This window comes from Prinia subflava, chromosome 12 (genome assembly GCF_021018805.1).
Source record: "Prinia subflava isolate CZ2003 ecotype Zambia chromosome 12, Cam_Psub_1.2, whole genome shotgun sequence".
Lineage (NCBI taxonomy): Eukaryota > Metazoa > Chordata > Aves > Passeriformes > Cisticolidae > Prinia > Prinia subflava.
The window spans coordinates 14,939,194-14,958,285 of NC_086258.1; the positions used below are offsets into that span (position 1 = coordinate 14,939,194).

Here is a 19,092-nt window from a genome sequence, read left to right on the forward strand (position 1 = left end):
GAGATTGTCAGGCCTTCAGGAGCACTGCTGTTTGCCCAGTGTGTACAAACTGGGAGTTCAGGCTTGACACAGCCTTCCAGGCATTGTCTCAGTCCCTACAGCAGGGACTGACATTAATGACATATCCCAGGCACAGGGAATTTAACTGACTTTTCCAAAGCCTGTAGCTTCTAAATACCAGTCCAGCATCTTTGCAGACTTGTTCTACCACCTGCACAGCTCCTTTGGTGGAACACTGGGCTTTAACCTGGTTCTAGGAAGTGCACAGTAAGAAAAAAGTGTGGTCCCAACACTGCTGGGGAGAAGAGCAGCATCTGTTAAGCTCCTTTTGTTCCCTTGTCCCTTCAGAGAGTTGTGAAGGTTTGCACTTCATTGCCCAACACTGCACAACATCTTCAGATTTTTACACACGATTTATAATTGAGTTTTAAAATTTTAATTCTGAGCTGATTCTGTCAGTTCCTCTTTCTCTCTGGGGATCCTGAAGGGTTTGTGAGTACTCACCCTGCATGCATGAATATGTAGGTTAGGTACCTCCAAGCCTGGGCCCGGAGCTGGGGATGGTACAGTAATGCATTCTTCAGGTACAAGGGGTGGCTGACTTGGAGCACAAATCTGTCTAAGACCACTCCATTGTAAAGAAAAAAGGCAACCTAGAAGAGCAGAGAGATTCAATGGTTAGCAAATGCCTTTTCTCACCAGAAAGTACCTTTTAGCTCAAAATAATGGAGGAAAAAGTAATATATAAAAAACTTTCCTCCCATCTGACAGCTTCACACAGCATGAAAATTCCCTGTTTTGAGGAACCTGCGGCACATTGATATAACTGTATTTGTGGTCTTCTGTAACACACCAGCCCCTGAGTTAGAGGAACCTGCTCCCAGTCAACACCCTACTATCAGTGTCATATCTTATTCTGTACTTACTTGAGCACATTACCCAGCAAATGTGCAAAGATCTCATTTGGGCAACACATAAGCAGGTCAGGATATTTAACCCAGAAGTTCTCTCCCCTCCTTTTTCTCCCCGCCCACTGAACAGAGGTGACCGTATAGAAATTTCTACTTCCATTGACTTATCCATTTCTTTAGAACTGTCCTGTTTTCACTCCTCAGTTTTGCTCTAGGTTCCCAGACTGTGTAGTCCCATATACAAATTGTTCCAACGACAGGATCACAGTCTCCACTTAAACACACCCCAAGAGACAACCAGAACAGCCGCCAGCTTCATGCCTGTCCTTGCCCCGTCTGAGCAAGTCCCTGTGTAACCCTTGCCTGTGTGCAGAGCTCTGGCAGCGTGGGGAGGCTCCCGGGCGGGCACTTGCCTCGACAATGGTGATGGTGATCATGAACCAGGGCGGGGGGCAGCAGGTGTAGCTGTCGTAGTACCACTTGCGGTCGATCTCGCGCGGGAGCGTCTCGTAGGCCACGTGGCGGATCAGCCTCTGCGGGAGGCTCAGGCCTGTCTCCTCCAGCAGGGCCTTGCTGCACAGCCTCCTGTTCCCCTGCAGGATGGCCTGCCGGAAGCTGTTGGACCGCTTGTTGCTCATCTGGGTGAAAGGGAGCAGAAGAAACCGTGAGGACAAAGCAAGGCCCACCAGATCCAGGTGACAGGCAGGAAAGCCACCACCAGGCTGAGCTTTAGGACCAAGTCTCGGGACAATGATAGCATGGCCTCCTTGGGGTGCAAGGAAAAGCAGTGCCACACTCTGCCATTATGATGCCAATGAATGAGGTCAGGGCAGAATTCTGGCAGGGCTCAGCAGAGGCTGAGCTCTGTGGCCCATTCTCCAGCCTTCCATGCATTGTCTTTGCCATTGGTTATCACAATCCTTATTGCTGTGTCCTCCTTTCCTCTGTTCCCCCTGCTCCATCACACTTCCCTGCAGTCTTGGGGCAGAAAATTTCACAAATGTACTTTGCGAAATTGTACAAAAGCAGCAGGTACTTTCACAGCACATCTAACCCTTGTGGCAGAAGTCAGCTCTGGGCAAAGAAAATTATCTCTTTGTGTAAAACAAAACTGCCTGAGCAACAGCAACAAACAACAAATTAATCGGCTGTACAGGCCGTCTTAGCTCCTGTAAGCTTGTAAGTCTTTACAAGGCTTCTTTCATAAATTATCCTCAGAGGGGGCAGGTCTGAGATGGCACAGCCTTACAGCTAATTTGTATATGCATTATTCACCTTACATGCAGAGATTTAGCTGTCTATCTTTTTGAGCATACACTTTCCCAGTTTGGATGCATAATTGAAGCAATTGCATTTGCAAATTAGGCAGATGGAATCTTATGCTGAGCTTGCAGGGGGCGGGGGAACAAACGAGGTCTGAAAGAGCTTGCTCCAAGATTTGTGTAATTGTTAATTAGCCCTGATATCAAACAAACCTGCTGCATTAAAACCACTGTCTGTACTGGCTGAATCTTTGGCAGGGAGCTCCAAAGGCTCACTGTGTACACAGGCTGCTGCAGGGGGACCTTCCACTGTAACAGGCAGCAAAGCAAACACGACAGCCTGGTCCTTCTGAGAGAACTGCTCAAACCACCAGCACCTCCAGCCTCCCAGAACCGAGCAAGAGATGACACTCAACAGCATTGGCTCCCAGTTGTCTGGGATCACGCTGGTTTCAGCTGATACACCAAAGCCAGCAAAGGCAGAGCTTGTGCTCTCAGTGCCCAGGCAATCAGGGAATTGCTCCAAGCTGGACCAAGCTGCTTAAACACAGTAATCATTGCAGGGAGCCACCTCCTGTTAATCACTGGAGGAAGGCAAGGGGCCATCTGAGGTGATGGCACTGCGACCCACTCTGCCCATTCCTCCTGTCCCTCCTACACAGAGGAGCATTGACTGTCAATTGAAGTTCTTATTTCTCTGTGTTCCTTGGATATCTGTAGCTACCTCAGATAATCAATAGCCAAGTCATGTAGCATTTCCCCCATCTCCAACTTCAAGGCTTGTGTGGGGCATAGTACCCTTTTCATGGTTTTATTCAGCCTCACTCAGAAGGTTTTGAAAAACATGGATTTCTGCCCATTATGTATTGGCATCTTTGAGACTGGTCTCGAGCTATTTTTAAACACATGCAGCTCTGTGATAGGCAATGCATTCAGCTCTCCAGCTCTGGTCCTCCAAGACAGAGAACACTAAATCAGAAGTTAGCACAAGCTTTTTAAAAGCCTCTGCCAGCTCCAGTTTTATAACCCACTTTACTTACAAATGCAACCTCTCCAATCAATTTTGCTTTCAAGATTCACATTTATTTCCTTCCCTCTGCCCACACTTCTACAAAATGCTAATGTGGGTAGAGACAGCTTTTCCCAAAATGCGTATCTCAGCATTAGGTTCATCTGTCATAGATGTTCACATCCTCTGAGCCAACCTGGTAGCACTTTCCCCAACAATATCAAAGGGAAAAAACCCCAAATACCAACATTCTGATCTGCTTTGGCCAAGCAGTCGTTTACTCTAGGGATTCAAAGAAAGAGGCAGAAGAGACAAAACAAAATTATCCCTGCTCAGGTTTTGCCTGATTCCTATTAAATGTGCCAGGCTTAAGCCTTCCAGCACTTCCACACTTTCAAATTTCAAGGTTACTTGAAAGAACACTGCTTGCAGGACAAGACCAGCATTGTGGTTCAAGTAACATTCTTACACAGTGCTTCAAAAATGCCTGTTGTTCACATTAAAAATGAGGTAGAATTAGCCTGTCCCTAGAAGGCAGCAAGGCCAGGGAAAGCAAAGCAGGTGGTGATTCTTGATCTGGAAAATAAAGGACGTGCATTTAATTAGTTAATTTATTTTGCTCATTACTGAGATGCTACATCAGCATCGAGTTACTACAAGCCACAGCTAAACATTTTTGTTGGAAGCAGCAGTGTTTTGTTTTTCTCAAGTCACATGAACTCTGTCTTAGAGTTTACTACTTACTGCAAGCTCTATTACAGTTCACAGGATATTATGTGAAGTAATCCAGGACTGCCAACAGCAACTGTTATTTAGCAAGGATCCCAGCAAATAACATCTCAAGTATAATTACCTCCCGGCTTGCCTGTTCTCTAAAAGTGGCAAAGTTAGTTAAACACCTTGGTTCATTATCTCCTCCTGTGGCCCATGCTGTTCATAGCCAGAATTTTCTCTGTGCATCTCTTTTCACAATGCTGCAAAGCAGCCAGACAGCAGAGATGCACGAGATGTCTCCACTTGTACAGGAAACACTTTGTTACTCTGCACTGTCTCAGACACAGCGTAAGAAACCCCATCTGAAACTGCTCTCTGCTGTGCCTGTAAACCCCAGTGCAGAAACAGAAATGAGTATGATTGCAGCATTGTGTTTTACAACTACATGAGCTGAATTTCATACACACAGAGGAGAAGTAATTCCCAATGAGCTGCCTATCTGATATCTTTGAGCCTTTTCTGTTTGCAGATCACACCAGGAGTTTTCATCTTCCTTGAATTTATTAATTTCTCAATTTATTTCCCAAGTGCTTTCCGGGGTCTAGTCTCATATTTTAAACCTTTCAATTTCATAAATTTAAGTTGCTTTGCTGAATTGAGAGGCATAGGTATGGATGTTGTTATTAAGGTGGGAAGTCCTATAACTACATTTTTGATGTATCTAGAAGTTCACGAAACATTTTGGACACCACAGGATAACACAGCTTTGCTCAACATTAGTCCTTTAGCTGGGGATCACAGTGTCTGGGACAGCAGGCAGAGCTCTTGGTGCTCAAAGTGATGCTGGAGAAAAGGAAAACTGTACATACATAGAGCCAAGCTTGCAAAGCCTCTGGTTTAGTAAAAGGTCAGCCTTCCCATCCCCACACTCAGCACCATCATTTTTGGCAGCAGGTCAACTCTTGCTAAGCTACTGAAACAGACAAATTAACCTCAGCATAAAGCAGAGAGGGCTAATGATCATCAAGCACAAACATGCACTTAAACACCACCACACTGAGCATTGACAGCTAGGAGGTGAAGGAAATCCCTAATTTCACAGTGATTCTGTATCAACTGTGCTGTTTCTTTCCATCAGGAAGTTCAAAAGAAAGTTCAGAAGGCAGGGAAAAGAGAAAGGAGCCCTAAAAAACGTTTGGATGTTGGAAATCGATAGAAACTAGAGGAGAAGTGAGAAGAGAGATGTCATTTGTAAGTAGTTTAATGTTTTGGCATTTACATTGCCTATTGATTAAAAAATGCAAAAAATGCAGACAAGGATAGAGGGGCTGATGACAGGAATATCAATGGCTTCTTTATAGGAGTCATTCAATAGGAGTAGTGAAGGAAATCTGCTGTTTTGCAGAAACCACATGAGCTGGGTGTGAGCTGCCACGGCTCCTACTCCCAAAGGAGGAGAATGTCCAGCATTTCACCTCCCACCCACCTCTCATTAACTTGTGCTGCTCCCGAGCCCTGTGGAGCAAGGAGAGAGGAAAAAGCCCAGTTCTATTCCTGAGCCTGTTGCCAATGTGTTGGCTGGCCCCAGGCCATCATTTCCGTAGAAATTCGATGATGCCTCTTCCTGCTACCCAAGTTTATGCAGCCCAATTAGCGGATGCTTGCACGGTACTTTGAATATCCCCAACTGTGGAACAAGCAGCTGTTACTATAAATACTCTGCTGATCGCTGAGGACCGCACTGTTTGCTGTGCTGGAGCTGAGGAAAACCTCTCACTGTGAGATCTGTTTAAGAGTTGCTGCATTTATTTTGCAGTGCACCTAGACACAGGCAAGGGGCTTGTAAGACAGCCTGGTTAGATACAGCAGATTTGTGCCATTCCAGCAAAGGAACTTCACCTTGACACTGCCCACAGCCTGATGGAAGCCATGACCTGGGCCCTTGGCAGCTGGGTCACGTTATCATACTTTCTGAATTATGTGAAAACAGGGCATATGCAAGACACTTTCTTCCTTAACCAATAATGTGCATGAGTGACCACGACAAAGGAATCAAATCCCCACATTGTCTGCAGAACACAAAGAGGTGCAAATTACTGTACTCTGCATCAAGGACACATCCAGCTTTCCAGAGAAACCTCAGAGATGTTACCAACTTCCATTCCTCTTTGTCTCCCAGGCTTATATTAATATTGCACTAAATCTGCTGGGATTCAGATGTTCAGTTACTCTGCACTGAACAAGAACAAGGCAAAGGCCATGAATGGCCAGTGTCCAACATATCTTGCAAACAACATTTCCATCCCGGGCACCTGACAACTCATCTACAATTGTGTTGACTCAACAAACTGCCTTGACAAGAAACAGAGCGATCCCTTCACTAATTGACTCATTAATAGAGATAGAGAGGCATCCAGATCATGACTCATGCACTCTGAGACACCCCACCTGGGATAATACGAACAAGACCTAGAAACATTTTATCCCTGTTGCTGTTGATGCCTCCAGCAGTGCAATATGACTCCACCTAGCACGTCAACACAACATTATCTATATATTTTTGTCTGGAAGTGGTGAAATCTCTAGATAAAACAGGAGACATCCAGACTGACAGACCTCTGCTTGCAAACAAATGGCTCATTATAGCAGCTAGCAACGATACTGAGAGCAAAAACCTCTAAACTAGCAGCAGCCAATGCTTCATGATCTTACTACAGCTCCCACGGTTCCTCCCCATGCAAATTTGTTTCCCTGGAAAAATCAGAAACAATTTGACTCTTGCTGAAGCATTCAGTCACCACTGAATGCCTCAGCAAGTCCATGCAGAATGTGGTGCAGCAAACACTGGTGTTAATAAAGGCAGGGAAAGAGAGACTGTGCCTCGACAGCCCGTGTTTTGAGCAGTGCCAAGGACTGCCAGCCAGAGCACTCACCAGGTTGACGAAGTCCTGGTAGCAGATCCTCCCCTCAGAGTTGCTGTCTGCCAGGGCTAGCAGGACCTCCAGCTTGTGGGGGTCCAGCTCCGAGCCGTGTCTCTGGAGAAGGGAGCGAAACTTCTCAGTGCTGATGTAGCCAGTGTTGTCAGGATCAAACTGGGACAGGAGGGGAGAGTGGCACAATTAACAATCCCATGTTACACACAGCTCTGTCCTCCTGTGCATTCATCACCCACAGCAGACCCACAGGAACCCAGGGGCTGCTCTAGGCCTTGGTGACACTGCCCTGCAATCACCCAGGGAAGGAAAGCACCCTGCTGCAGCGAGGGGTGAGTCCAGGCACCACTGTCCACACCATCATCCTATCTCCACCCCAGCTTCATGTACGTCAGCTCCCTTCACCTTCCTTCCCTCTGCATCATTTCTCTTGTCTATTTTTATGTCTCTTCCTATCTGGAACATTAAGTAAGTCAGAGATGCAGTTTGTGAGATAAAATGCACTGAAAACAGTTTCACTCCTCTATTTCCTAACACAATTGCAGTACAGGAATATGCCATCCCTCCTTGAGCCCTTTCCAGCTCAGTGTTTCTGACAGTCACCTTTCCAGATCATCTCTACAGATGTCTTCACTATGGTAAGTGCTTTCACTGCTGAAGGGCTATTTTAAGACAGTTGGGAAAGAAAATCTTTGGACAGGGAGCAAAGCAGATGAACACAACATCAAACTAAAAGTGACAAGGCAGCCACATGCCATTTTGGGAATGTAAACCAGAGTCATTAGAAGGAAAGTCCCAGATGTGACCTGGAGTGAATCCCACTCTGACCAAAAAAATCACTGTTTTCCCTAAGTAGCTAATCTAGAAATGCCACTGATGGAAAGAGATACCTTTACAAGGCTGTCCAAACTTATGACTGCTCCAGTGGCCTCTAGGACACTCTGTGAGGGGCTGCCAGCTCACAGGGCACAGCCTCAGCCCTGACAAAGCCAGTGCTGGCACCACACCAAGCACGTTTCTGATGTACTTAGGAAACTAGTGGCTGCAAGCTGCCAGACCAGCCTGCACTAGCCCTGGTGCAGTTTGATCTCTACCAGCTCTCTGTTGCTGGGAGATTTTGCCTTTGATTTCCCAAACTTGGCTGTGAGGACCCTGGTGCTCGCTGGCCTCCTTTTGTAGATAATGATATCAAGCTTGTTGGCTGGATTGAATGGCTGTCAGGAGGCAGGGTGGCCAGGAGGGAGCCTTTTCATGGAAACATTTGGGACATAACAGGGCTTTGGCAGAGCCAAAAAGGTCCTGACAATCTTCACTCTTTCCTAATGGAAAACAAAAGTTGAACAGGCGCCGAGGCTTCAATCAGACACAGTGGAGTAAAGGCTGCCTTGGCAAGGGAGGAGGTGGAAGGAGGATGTGGCAGAGGATGATGCCTGCCAGCAGCAGGGCTGGCATAGCTCTGCAGAGAGCAGAACAGCTGTAACACAGACCAGCCTCAGGCATGGGCTGCTTGTTTAGAGGCTGCAGTGCCCATGTGCAAGGATCTGGCTCCATCTCCTTCTGGCCTGAACACCTTTGCTCTGCTCTCCCCAGCTGCTCAGCTGAGGAGGAGCTGTCTAACCTGAGGAGGGGAGGTCACAGCTCCTTGCTGGAGTAGGGCTGTCTGCCTTTGGTCAAAGCAGCAGCCCCTCTGTGAAGAAGCTGCTGGGGCAAGTGGATTACACTAAACAAGATAAACCCAGTGACCTGTGGACAGTCAGAGCTGGGCACTCTCTCCTGTTCTCTGCCAAAGGTTGTCCTGCCCTTGTGAGGTGGCCTGGATGTACCTCCCTGACAGATGGCACCCAGAGCCAAAGGTGGATTTCATCAGCTGTTTACTGTTAAACAAAGGCTTAATATTAATCCCTGGAGAACTTTAGCTCCCCTACTCCAGCTCACTCTGATGCTTTGAGTTAACAGATCAAACTCTAAAAACAACCCCAAAATTCAGGACTTTGCTCTTAGGCTCAGCTCTGATGAGTTTTGGCTCTTGCTGTGACCCTCAGGCCTGCCTGTTTGTGGTGCCCAATCCCAGACACACATAGCCAGGAAATAAAGTATTATTAGCACAACACCTGGGATGACCTTTCTCAAGGGGAATTTGTAGGAGCTGGGAGATGAGTCATTCAGAGAACGGATCTAAGACCTGCAACCCCATAGACACTGCTCTGTTCATCCCTGTTTCCCAAAAATATTTGACCTAACCAACATCTTACTTAACTACACCACTTTAACTGTATCCTGATATTTAAAATGTCAGAACCTAGTTTGTCTAGGACAAAACCATTTGCTCCTTGAAGGATTAAGTACCTCTCTACTTTGAGGGCCAGGGTCAGCATCCAAAGTGTGGGACTCTCCCCATGCCGTGTGCTCACTGACTTTGTAGGGAAGACCAAGGGCTGCAGCCCCAGAGAACATGGCTATTCCTTCAAAGGGCAGATGAGATACTGAGCTGAAACACACAGGCCCCCAGAGAACAAAAGAACTGCTGAGATCACAAACCACGTTTCCCAGACTTTGTTCTGCTTTAAAGCCTTCCAAAAAGAAGCATTTTGTAACCAAGAACAGAAATTACACAATGGCTTCAGAGCTTCAAACCAGCCCACAAGGACACACTAATGACTTCAGACTCTCTAGTGCTGGAGCTGATACATCCTGTCACTCAGGATGTTGCTGTTACTGCTGCTGGCTTCCAAAGACACAGCTGAGGCTGTAGCTGTCTGGTGGCTACAATGAAATCTGCTTCTTTCTCACACCAGTAGGCACCAGCATTCCTCCTCCAGCTCACTGAAGTCTTGCTGCTTGCCCCACAAAAATCAAAGTGGTGGTAGAAGGTAGCTGGTGTTTTCTGTAGTGCAATTTGGCTATCGAATCTCTTCTCTTCTTCCATGTTATTATATATAATTATCTTTTGGCATCATGTTAATGATCATAATTAAAAATAAGTTGGAAGTAAAACAGTGGATCTGAACAATGTGAGAGTAAGAAATGAACAATGAACAACTGACATCTAAACTCAAATACCTCAGGACAGGGCCAGAGCACAGGTTGGAGCAGAATGTTTTACTGTCAACCCCAGCTGTAAGGAAATCCTCTCATTTATGTTTAAACAATTTTTAAATTGTGTAACATTTCTCTATAAAAAGCTTATAAAAATCTCATCTGTCCCCACTCAAAATCCACACCAATACTTCAAACTGCTTCAAACTCTGTTTCTGGTATCCACAAAAATCAAGCGGTTGAGCAGGTCCTGCATATCCTGTGTCCCCACACATGGCAAATCACAGAATCACAGAATGTCCATCCAGTTAGAATGGACCCATCAGGATCATTGAGTCCTCCATGCTCCATCCAGCTCCTGACTCTATGCAGGACAGCCCAAGAATCCCATCATGTGCCCAAGAACGTTGTCCAAACGTTTCTTGAACTCAGACAGGCCTGGTGCTGTGACCACAGCCCTGGGGAGCCTGTTCCAGTGCACAACCATCCTTAGACATCCAACCTAAACCTCTCCCTGTCTCAGCCCTAGCTGTTTCTGTGAGTCCTGTCACTGGTCATAAGAGCAGAGATCAGAACCTGTCCCTTCACTGCCCCTCATGAGCACGTTGAGGACCACAGTGAGGCAGGTCTCTCCTCAGTCTGCTCTTCTCCAGGCCAAACAAACCAAGTGACTTCAGCCACTCCTCACACAGCTTCCCCTCAAGACCCTGCAGCATCCTCATGGCCTCCTCAGGAGACTCTCTAACAGCTTCTTGTCTTTTTAATAATGTGATGCCCAAAACTACACACAGCACTCCAGCATGTGATGGTGATGCTGCAGCAGTGCAAAAACGTGTGACGGCAGACTCAAAACACTCAGCTCCATCAATTATAAAAGAGGCAACTGACCTTAGCTAGCCGCTTCATGCATTTATCCATGACGATCTCCTCGGGGGCCAATTGTTCCACCAGGCCAGCCGAGCACCGGGGTCCCGCCCGCGGGCAGACCGTGCCCGCAGGCAGCAGCGGGGCTGTGCTGAGCCCGCCCCAGCCCCACGGGGAGCGAAGCTCCCGCAGCACGGGCACCGCGGTGCCCTCCCTGGGCGCAGCTCCTCCTGCGCGGACTCGGGCACACAAGTGCTCGGGATGAGGAGCCGTGTGCCCCCCTCGTCCCCCCAGACAATGGAACACTAACGGCGATTTCATGCAAGGCTTCCTCCGCATTTCAATGACAATCACCCTTAACTCCCTTGATCCTCAACCAGGCTCTTAAGCAAAAATGTAAATATGTTAATGACCATGGCAGCCATCTGACCCAGGATCTTAATTCCCTGGCCCAAAACAAACTGTTTTTCTCCTGTTTCTTCCTTATATTAGAGGAGACACACCACAAAATAAAGGTCCCACAGCAAAACTACAAGACAAAAGTAAGGTGAGGGGGCCTCATAAACTGTGATGAAAATAGGAAATTCGGTTGAGGAAAGAAAATGCAATCTCAAATTGTTCCTCTTCTTTAATTAAAGGCTCATCAGCCACGGTTGAGTGAGCAAGTAGGGTGGAGGCTGGTGCTGCAGACAGACAATGAGTATCTTGGGAAAACGGAGGCATTTCACAGAGTGCAGCCAGCTGCTCCTCTCTCCCCATGGCAAACAGCCCTCAGGGGCACGGGGCAGCTGGAGAGAGTCAACAGCTGAACCGGGCACAACAGGAGGACCCTTGGCTGGCGCTAGGATTGCTACCACCCATAGTTTCCTCATTGAAAAGCTTTGTCTCGACATCACCAAAGCCACAGTTGTCTTTCCAGTGGGCAAGGCTCCAAGCAACTTCATCTAATTTGGAAATTGGCTTTGAGTTGGACCAGTTCCTTAAAATCTGAATCATTCTAAGGTCTGGTGGTGTCTTCACTTTTGGGAGAGACTGGCCTGGCAGTGTCAGGCCTCCTGGCACTGACCCCAGCTCTGCTCCAGACTAGGAGATTCTTCAAAGAAGTTGCCCTGAGCTTTGGCTTCTCCTCCCTATTATGGAGAAATGACAACTCCTGGTTCATTTCCCACCAGAAAGGAGCTCTCAATAGCTGGCCTGTTTCTTATTTACATGTTGGCCCTTTTTTCACTGGAAAGGGGGAGTCAATTGCATGAAATATCTTTTCATCTCCAAGGATTTCAGAAACCACTCTGAGCTTTGCTGGATGGAACTCAGGTGTTAGGTGGCACAGTCTCTGCAATCTAGGGATGTATAATGATCCTGCTCTCTCGTCCAAAGGTGAGACGTGCAAGTGAGAAACCCTGATCCAGCAGAGAGGAAGGCCAGGCAGAGGTAAATGCATATCCCTCCCCCCTGAAATCCAGCTTCCCACCACTTAAAGTCACCTCATCTGAGTTGCCTGAACACACGTGGTAAAATATTACTGCCGGCTCCAGTGACGCACACTTGCCTCCCCTGTGAATAATGAATTTACTCACCACTGCCTGGACAATATAAAGTGATTAAGGGCTGTCCAGCAGTCCTTTTAGGGCATGTTAGATTGCTTTGACCTGAGGTGAACCCGAGGGCTGGGAACATCACCCAGCTCTCAAAAGCCAGATTGCTTTTAAGCACAGAGGATATTCCCTCCCCAAGCAGTGCTCCCAGACACACCTGCTCCCCAGGAAAGCTGCAGTGAGAGCACAGAGCTGCCCAGCTCAGCACTCACCTAGGCCAGGGAGCATTCCGGGGAAGGGAGCCTGTCACCATGCAGCACATGGCAAAGCAGAGATGGAGGGGGCTGGTAGAAGATTCTCTTTTCCCTGAAGAGCAGAATGGCCTGAAAGACCAGGTTCATGAGCTACTTGGCCAATCTATAGAGGCATTTCTGTTCTAATTTATTTCTCCTACTGTCTTAGGCATAAAGACAAGGAAGGGACCTAGATTACTACCATCTGTTGTTACCTTCTGCAGAAGCACTTCATCTAAACAGACAGTGGAAGCACAGATTCAACAAGAATGAGAGAACCACAAGATTCACGAGTGTGCCACTACTCAGTTCTGAGGCAGAAAGGAAAGAGGTCTTGGAGGCAGATTTGATTCTTTTTATTGCCAAGATTACTGGAGTGAGCCCACAGAGCTGTGTGGTGTTGTGACCTCCACATTTACAGGGCACAAGCACCACACCTGTGTTTGTGTGATCCAGCACAGTGAGGGCAGAGCAGAGCTCAGACTGTGGCTGGATGGTGGCTGCAATGGCAAAGGGCAATTTCCAGATTGCCAGGTCCAAGCAGCACAGGGACATTGTGAACAGAGACGGCCTTCTGGGGAGATTTCAGGGGCAGAAACCTATCAAACTTCCCAAAGCCAGCTGGACACCACACTGAACCTCTTGACATCACGAAGGTCACACTCCTGGTCCATAATTGCCATAGGCCAAGCAAATCCTGCCCTTGGAGACTCCAGCAATTTCTGACCCACATCTTGCAGAGGAAGCCTACTATGCTCAGCTGGGCACCCAAATTCGTGTTTCTGTCTCTGTGCTCATTTTTAATACAACTCTCTTCCTTATCCATCCTCTGCCTGTGGGTTTCTTGCTGCAAGTCCTTGCTAAGGCACTAAGAGAGGACAGAGCTGAGAGGAGCTCACAGGATCTGCTGAGGGGGCTTTCAGTCCTCAGCGAGCTCGACACCCCACCTCTCTGAGAGATCCCACTGCCTCTCTCCAAATCAGCCACCTGGCAGAACACTTCCAGAAACCAGCCTCTAGTCTCAGCTGGGGAATTACAGACAGTGTTCAAGCCACCCAGAACTAAATTATTCAAAATACTCCACTGTGCTGCCTTTGAAACCAGAGCTGCTCCCCAGAAAGAAGCCAGGGTAAATAGAAGCTCCATTACAGCAGCACTGACAGGGAAGGAGATGCAGCACTGAAAGTGAGGGAGATAATTACATGATGAACAAGACAGCATGGGTGGCAGGAGATGCCCTCCATTACGCCACAAGGCTTAATGCAAAGAGACATGTTTATAGACTGAGCCTTCTCCAGCTCTGCTGCTTCCTGTTTTATTATTTATGGCAGTGCATTAAGACTAATGGAAAGAAGCTGACGCACTCTAAAAAGTCACAGGTGGGTTTTTTAGATGAAAATACTATTTTTAATCTTGATCCAGCACTGGCCATGTTGCACATTTCTACATAGGTACTTGTCTCAGCTGCAGTAAGAGGCTGGGCAGGCTGTGACCCAGACTGGTGAGTCCTGTATCCAACAGCACCAGCCCAAGCTCTGGTGCTCTCTCTCATTCCTGACATTGTGGACAAGATGAAGCAACAAGAGACCACCTGGTGATTGGTGTGACCAAACTCACCTGAACAGTTAAAATCTTTTCTTAAATCCTGGGGCAAGGGGTTTATAACTTTGCAGAACTGCTTGTCAGCACTGGCCCAAACATTCTTAGTGTATGAATGCCCAATCTCTTGCTCTCCCTTTTGAATTCTTCCAATTTTTAGGCCTCCACAATCTCCTGAAGCAATGAGTTCTGTAGTCTAGATAAAATAAAGCCTATTTTTCACCTGGATGGTGTAAGGCATTAAATATCAAAAGCTGGAAAACAGCAATATCCACAGTATCATAAGACACGTGATATCCTCATTTACTACCACATAATTATTGTTTATGTGTTTTTAGACATGTCTGACTGGAAAATCTCAAAATTCCCTGTTAATATTAATTACATCTCTCAGGGCTTCTACACCATGAGAAGACATAATATGTAAGTTACTTCATTCAGATCCAAAAAGCAACACATTCTGGGTGAGATGCTCCATTGTTTTGGATTACTTAACTCACCAGAAGTAAGCATGTACAGTCAATCTCACAACTGGGAGAAAGAGACTCTAATCACTACTGCCACAAAGAATATAATAATAAAAACCAAAGCAAACCAGAAACTAACACACAACAGTGAGAAGAGCTGTTCAGTGGGGGCTGTATTTCAGAACAAGTTCCTGCAGTCAGATCCCTGCTTACCCCTGAGTCAACTAAATACATAAGATTTCTGTAAAATTCACTGCTATGGATAATGTCTCCTGTCACAGCTGCATCTGTGTGAACACAGATGAGACAGATTAGTCTTCTCATTCAAAACAGGTTTTTCATCTGATATTATGTGGAAAAAGTTGCATAGGTGATATCAGTGTGAAAGAGTCACAATGTTCTGTATGTGGACAAAAGCCCAATGAATTATCTCTATCACATGATGATGATGATGCATTTTCTGTCCCAGCAGTAACTCTGGAGAATGTTACACAGCAGCTGCTGAAGTTAGTTTGGAACAGGCAGGTCAAGGTAACTTTCATCCAAAAGGTTTTTAAAAGTCATCACAAATACTGATTTTCTGCAAGTCTGGAAACACTGGAAGAACATCAAGATCTGCTTGCTCCCTTTCTTCCAGTTTTGAATCAGCAGTCCAGCCCTTCCAAGCATGGCTCCCAAACTCCTGTGCAATCACAGTGACAGGCACACACCCTGCTCCCTAAACTGCCCAGCAAGAATTTCATGGGATACTGCAGGTCTTGTTGGTCTAACAGCAACCCACAGCAAAGGAACAAATGACTGATACTGAGTAACACACACTTGAAGGAGGACTGGTCTAATATCAGTCAGAATAGGCCACAGAAAATAGATTATGTCCAGTTGATATTATCTGGATGAGAACACAAACTGGGTGCAGATCATAAGCTAGGGTGGCTTATCAGGTATGACTGATTTCTGCAGGGCATCTGACATCACCAGACAAACCTGAGTCTGAGGATTTACTGTGACACAAACTTGGGCTGTCACACATTCAACATGCTGAAATCTGGCTATTTGACAGGTCTCAAAAATAAATCTAAGCCAGAGAGCCACTGTCACATAACAATACCACTAATGGGGTCCCATGAGAATTCATTCTTCCTCCTACAGGATTCTCATTAGTGACTTTGGAGCAAACTAAGGAAAACTGTGCATCATGCTCACAGATTAGTTAAAGCAGCAACTTACTAAGTGCCAGCAAGGTCTTTTGGTAAATCTGGGTACTTGCAAACAATATATATTACATTTAAAAATAAACAGAAAGCCATCTGGACAGGAGGGAAGAATATCAGCCAGTGTACAGGGTGGGGAATGCCATCTTCAGCAGCAGCCACTCCTGGCAGGGGAAAAAAAACCTTTGCTTGTTATAGTGAGTGCTCTCAGGGTAACACTGCCTGCAAAAAAGGAAGCGTGACCTGCAGGTTTGTAAATGAGGTGACATTACCTCTTTGGCACTTTTTACTGGTACAGTCTGACTGGCTGCACTGACAGGCTCAATTCATTATCTTACAAAAGGGAAGGTTAAGCAATGACTTGTTCCCTGTTCAGAGGAGCAGAAATTAGGCAGCACAGGAGTCTCCACCAGGACAAAGGTATAATCACATCTAGGGGCTAGAAGTCAAACTGGACAGCCTTAGATTAGAGTAAGTTGATTATTTTTACTATTTACAAGTATTATTTTACTATTTACAAGATTATTTTACTATTTACTAACTTCACCAGAAGATTTACAATTGAATTGCAAGTTCTCCTAGGAGATGAGGTATGCTTGAGGTCAAGCAGAAGATCACTCAGAAAATCTTTCTGCCTACATTAGGAGAGACTAGATGACCCCAACAGTTCTCTTCTGACCTGACAGCAAGCCATTAGGGTTCAGAAAAGCTCAAGCTAAACAGATGCATTTAGAGCTCCAGCTAACAAGTGCCACAGCACACGTGTAGCCAGAATGACCCACATGTAACTGAAATTCAAACCACGCTTCTGGTTAGAGCAAAAACCATGGAGCAAAACTCCTGCCAAACAGACTGGGAAAGGTATTTAACTCATACTGGTCTTACAGCTGGCTTTGCTCAGTCACGGGGACTAGAAGCTGCAAAAGAAACTCTGCTTTCCAAGCTGAACTGGAGCAGAAGTTTAGGTCAGCCTTGTGAAGAGGAGCCAGAGATGTCACATGATTCTCTGCAATGCCTTGTAGGCACTGGCGTTACACTGCAACATCGTAACCATCTCAAAGGTACTGCAGACAGGCTGGTTGCAAATGCAGCCTGGAGCTGGGAGCATTAATTATTCTCTAACTTCTACCATTTAAACGCTTGAGAGCAAGAAATCCTGACTTGCATCTTTCCGGGGTGATCACAGCAGTTAGAGCTGCAGGAAGGAGCCAGACTGCTGGAAGCTGTGGTGGTTTGCATTGTTTCTTAGGTGATCTATCCAAATCATTCCTGGATGACACCCAGACTGCAGGTTCCCTGCATTGAACTGCAATAGTAATTTCTGCAGTGTTTGCACTTTACCAATGTCTGCTATGTCAAATGTGCTTTGGTTTACAGGTAGAAGAGATTTGTCCAACTGCCAAAGCTGCAAAACCACAAATCAGAAAAATCAAGCTGCATTTTGGATTCCTCTATGCTCTTACTGGATACAAGGGACAGTGTTTCCAGAGTTCTCTCTGCCACAAGTTTTCAAATGGAAAGAAAATGTGTCTGACATTTTAAAGCAAATCATGACTAAATAAACTCAACAATAGGAATGCAACTAACTTCATAGGAAGAAGTGGTGTTTGTGCAGGGTTCCCAGTCCAAGCCTTGCTGGAGCAGAGACTTCTGCCTGCAGGTGACGAGACGCAGGGCTGGCCCGGGGCTAGATGTGCCCTGCCAGGTTCAATGTTTCTGTGGGGCACAAGCACAATGAATGGAGAATCTCTTTTACACACTCACCAGCCTGACAACAAACCACAGCAGCGTTTGAAATCCCACTTCAAGGCAGTTATTGGGGGAAGGGTCCTTCTCAGAGAATGGACAAGTCCTCAGAGCCTGGCCATGTATCAGGGGCTCCTTTTAGCTTAATGAGACAGCAGTGGATGGTCCTTTCACAGCCTCCCACACAACAGAGAGCTCGTCCTGTCGAACCTGCACACACTCACAGAGCCCCTCTCCCTGCCTGTCTCCAGCTCATTTCTGCCTCTGTCACTGAGCTGATCAGATTTCCCACAGGCACAGGGTGCACACAAGCTTTCAGAGCACCTGCTTCCTCCTATCCACTCTTCCCAAACTCAAACACTCCCCTTCTGTTTGACCACACTGGCTTGAATGCAGTTTAACCACTCAAAGCTGAAGCCCCCCATGGCACCCAAGGCCAGCAAACCTCCCACTTTGTTTTCCTGCACACTGCAGCAGAGACCTGCTCCTTCGGTACCCTGGGGAGATGTGTGCACACTGCTGGCACTCTGGGAGCTGCAGGGGACCAGGTGCTCAGCAAGCTGGAAAATCTTTGGCAGAGGCTGCAGTCCCTATTTCCTGTGTCTGCATCACAAGCACAGGGTCATGGCTGCATTGAGACCCAGAAACAACAAGCCCTAATACAATTCACAAGCTCTGTTAAAACACAGAGTGCAGAGATGGCTTGACAAAACTGACAGAGCCTCCAAGTAGATGATTTAAAAGAAGGAAGCAGAGAAGACACAGACAACAACCATAATTACAGAGCCAGCATAATTAAGAGAATTCATGTTATATTCCTCAGGAATGAGGAAATCTGAACAACCTCCCAAAGAGTCACCTGAGAGCTGCAACGGCTGCAAACAAAGGGGAAACAAGCCAGGAGGGAGAGACAGAAAGACCAGACTGAACAGGAAGGTGAGGAAATTATAATACTTTTCCTGTTCATGCATCATCCTGCATCTCCAGGAAGTGGGGGGAAAAGAAATCTTCTCACCTGCAGGGTAACTAGAGAGACAAATCCACTCAAAACCGTCCCACCAGGCTTCCACTGAGGATTAATTTGCTCATCAGCTGGGGCCAGCTTCTAGAGGAGCACCCTCACAGAGCACACTGCAGACTGCGGGGCTTTGGATGGCCACGGAGAGGGGAGTGCAAAGGCACAAAAGCAGGACTGCAGCAGGGGCAGGAGGAGAGGGCACCCAGACTGGCTGAGGGGAAGCCCAGATGAATGGAGAAAGGAAAGCAGGGAGGTGAATGAGCAAGAGGTGATGAATGGTAGGGAGAGCATGGAACTTTTACACAGGGCAGAGAGCAAAGACAGACCTTGAATGGGGAAGACTGAAAGATGCCTCTTGAATGGAAGGGGAAAGAGGGAGGAGAAATGAGGCAGGGACAGAGCTGAGCAGCACAAAGTGAAATAGTGCAGACAGAACAGCTTCCCACATGGACTTGACAAGACCTTAGAGAGACAGACAAGTAACACAGCATGAA

The 19,092-nt window shown here is 46.7% G+C and overlaps 1 protein-coding gene across 2 annotated transcripts in view; it reads right to left on the reverse strand.

Moving 5' to 3' along the window:
• Positions 1 to 19,092, reverse strand: part of RHBDL3 (rhomboid like 3) — a 58,687-nt gene that overhangs the window by 15,003 nt on the left and 24,592 nt on the right. The window contains exons 1-4 of one of the 2 annotated variants that reach the window (XM_063409115.1): positions 10,754 to 10,892; positions 6,830 to 6,988; positions 1,325 to 1,549; positions 505 to 653 (exon numbers count right to left, since the gene is read on the reverse strand). In XM_063409115.1, coding sequence (XP_063265185.1) covers positions 505 to 653; positions 1,325 to 1,549; positions 6,830 to 6,988; positions 10,754 to 10,783 — 563 coding nt within the window. In that variant the 5' untranslated portion in view covers positions 10,784 to 10,892. Of the gene's footprint in view, positions 1 to 504; positions 654 to 1,324; positions 1,550 to 6,829; positions 6,989 to 10,753; positions 10,893 to 19,092 lie in introns of those variants that run through there. The other variant, XM_063409113.1, reaches the window with a different exon arrangement.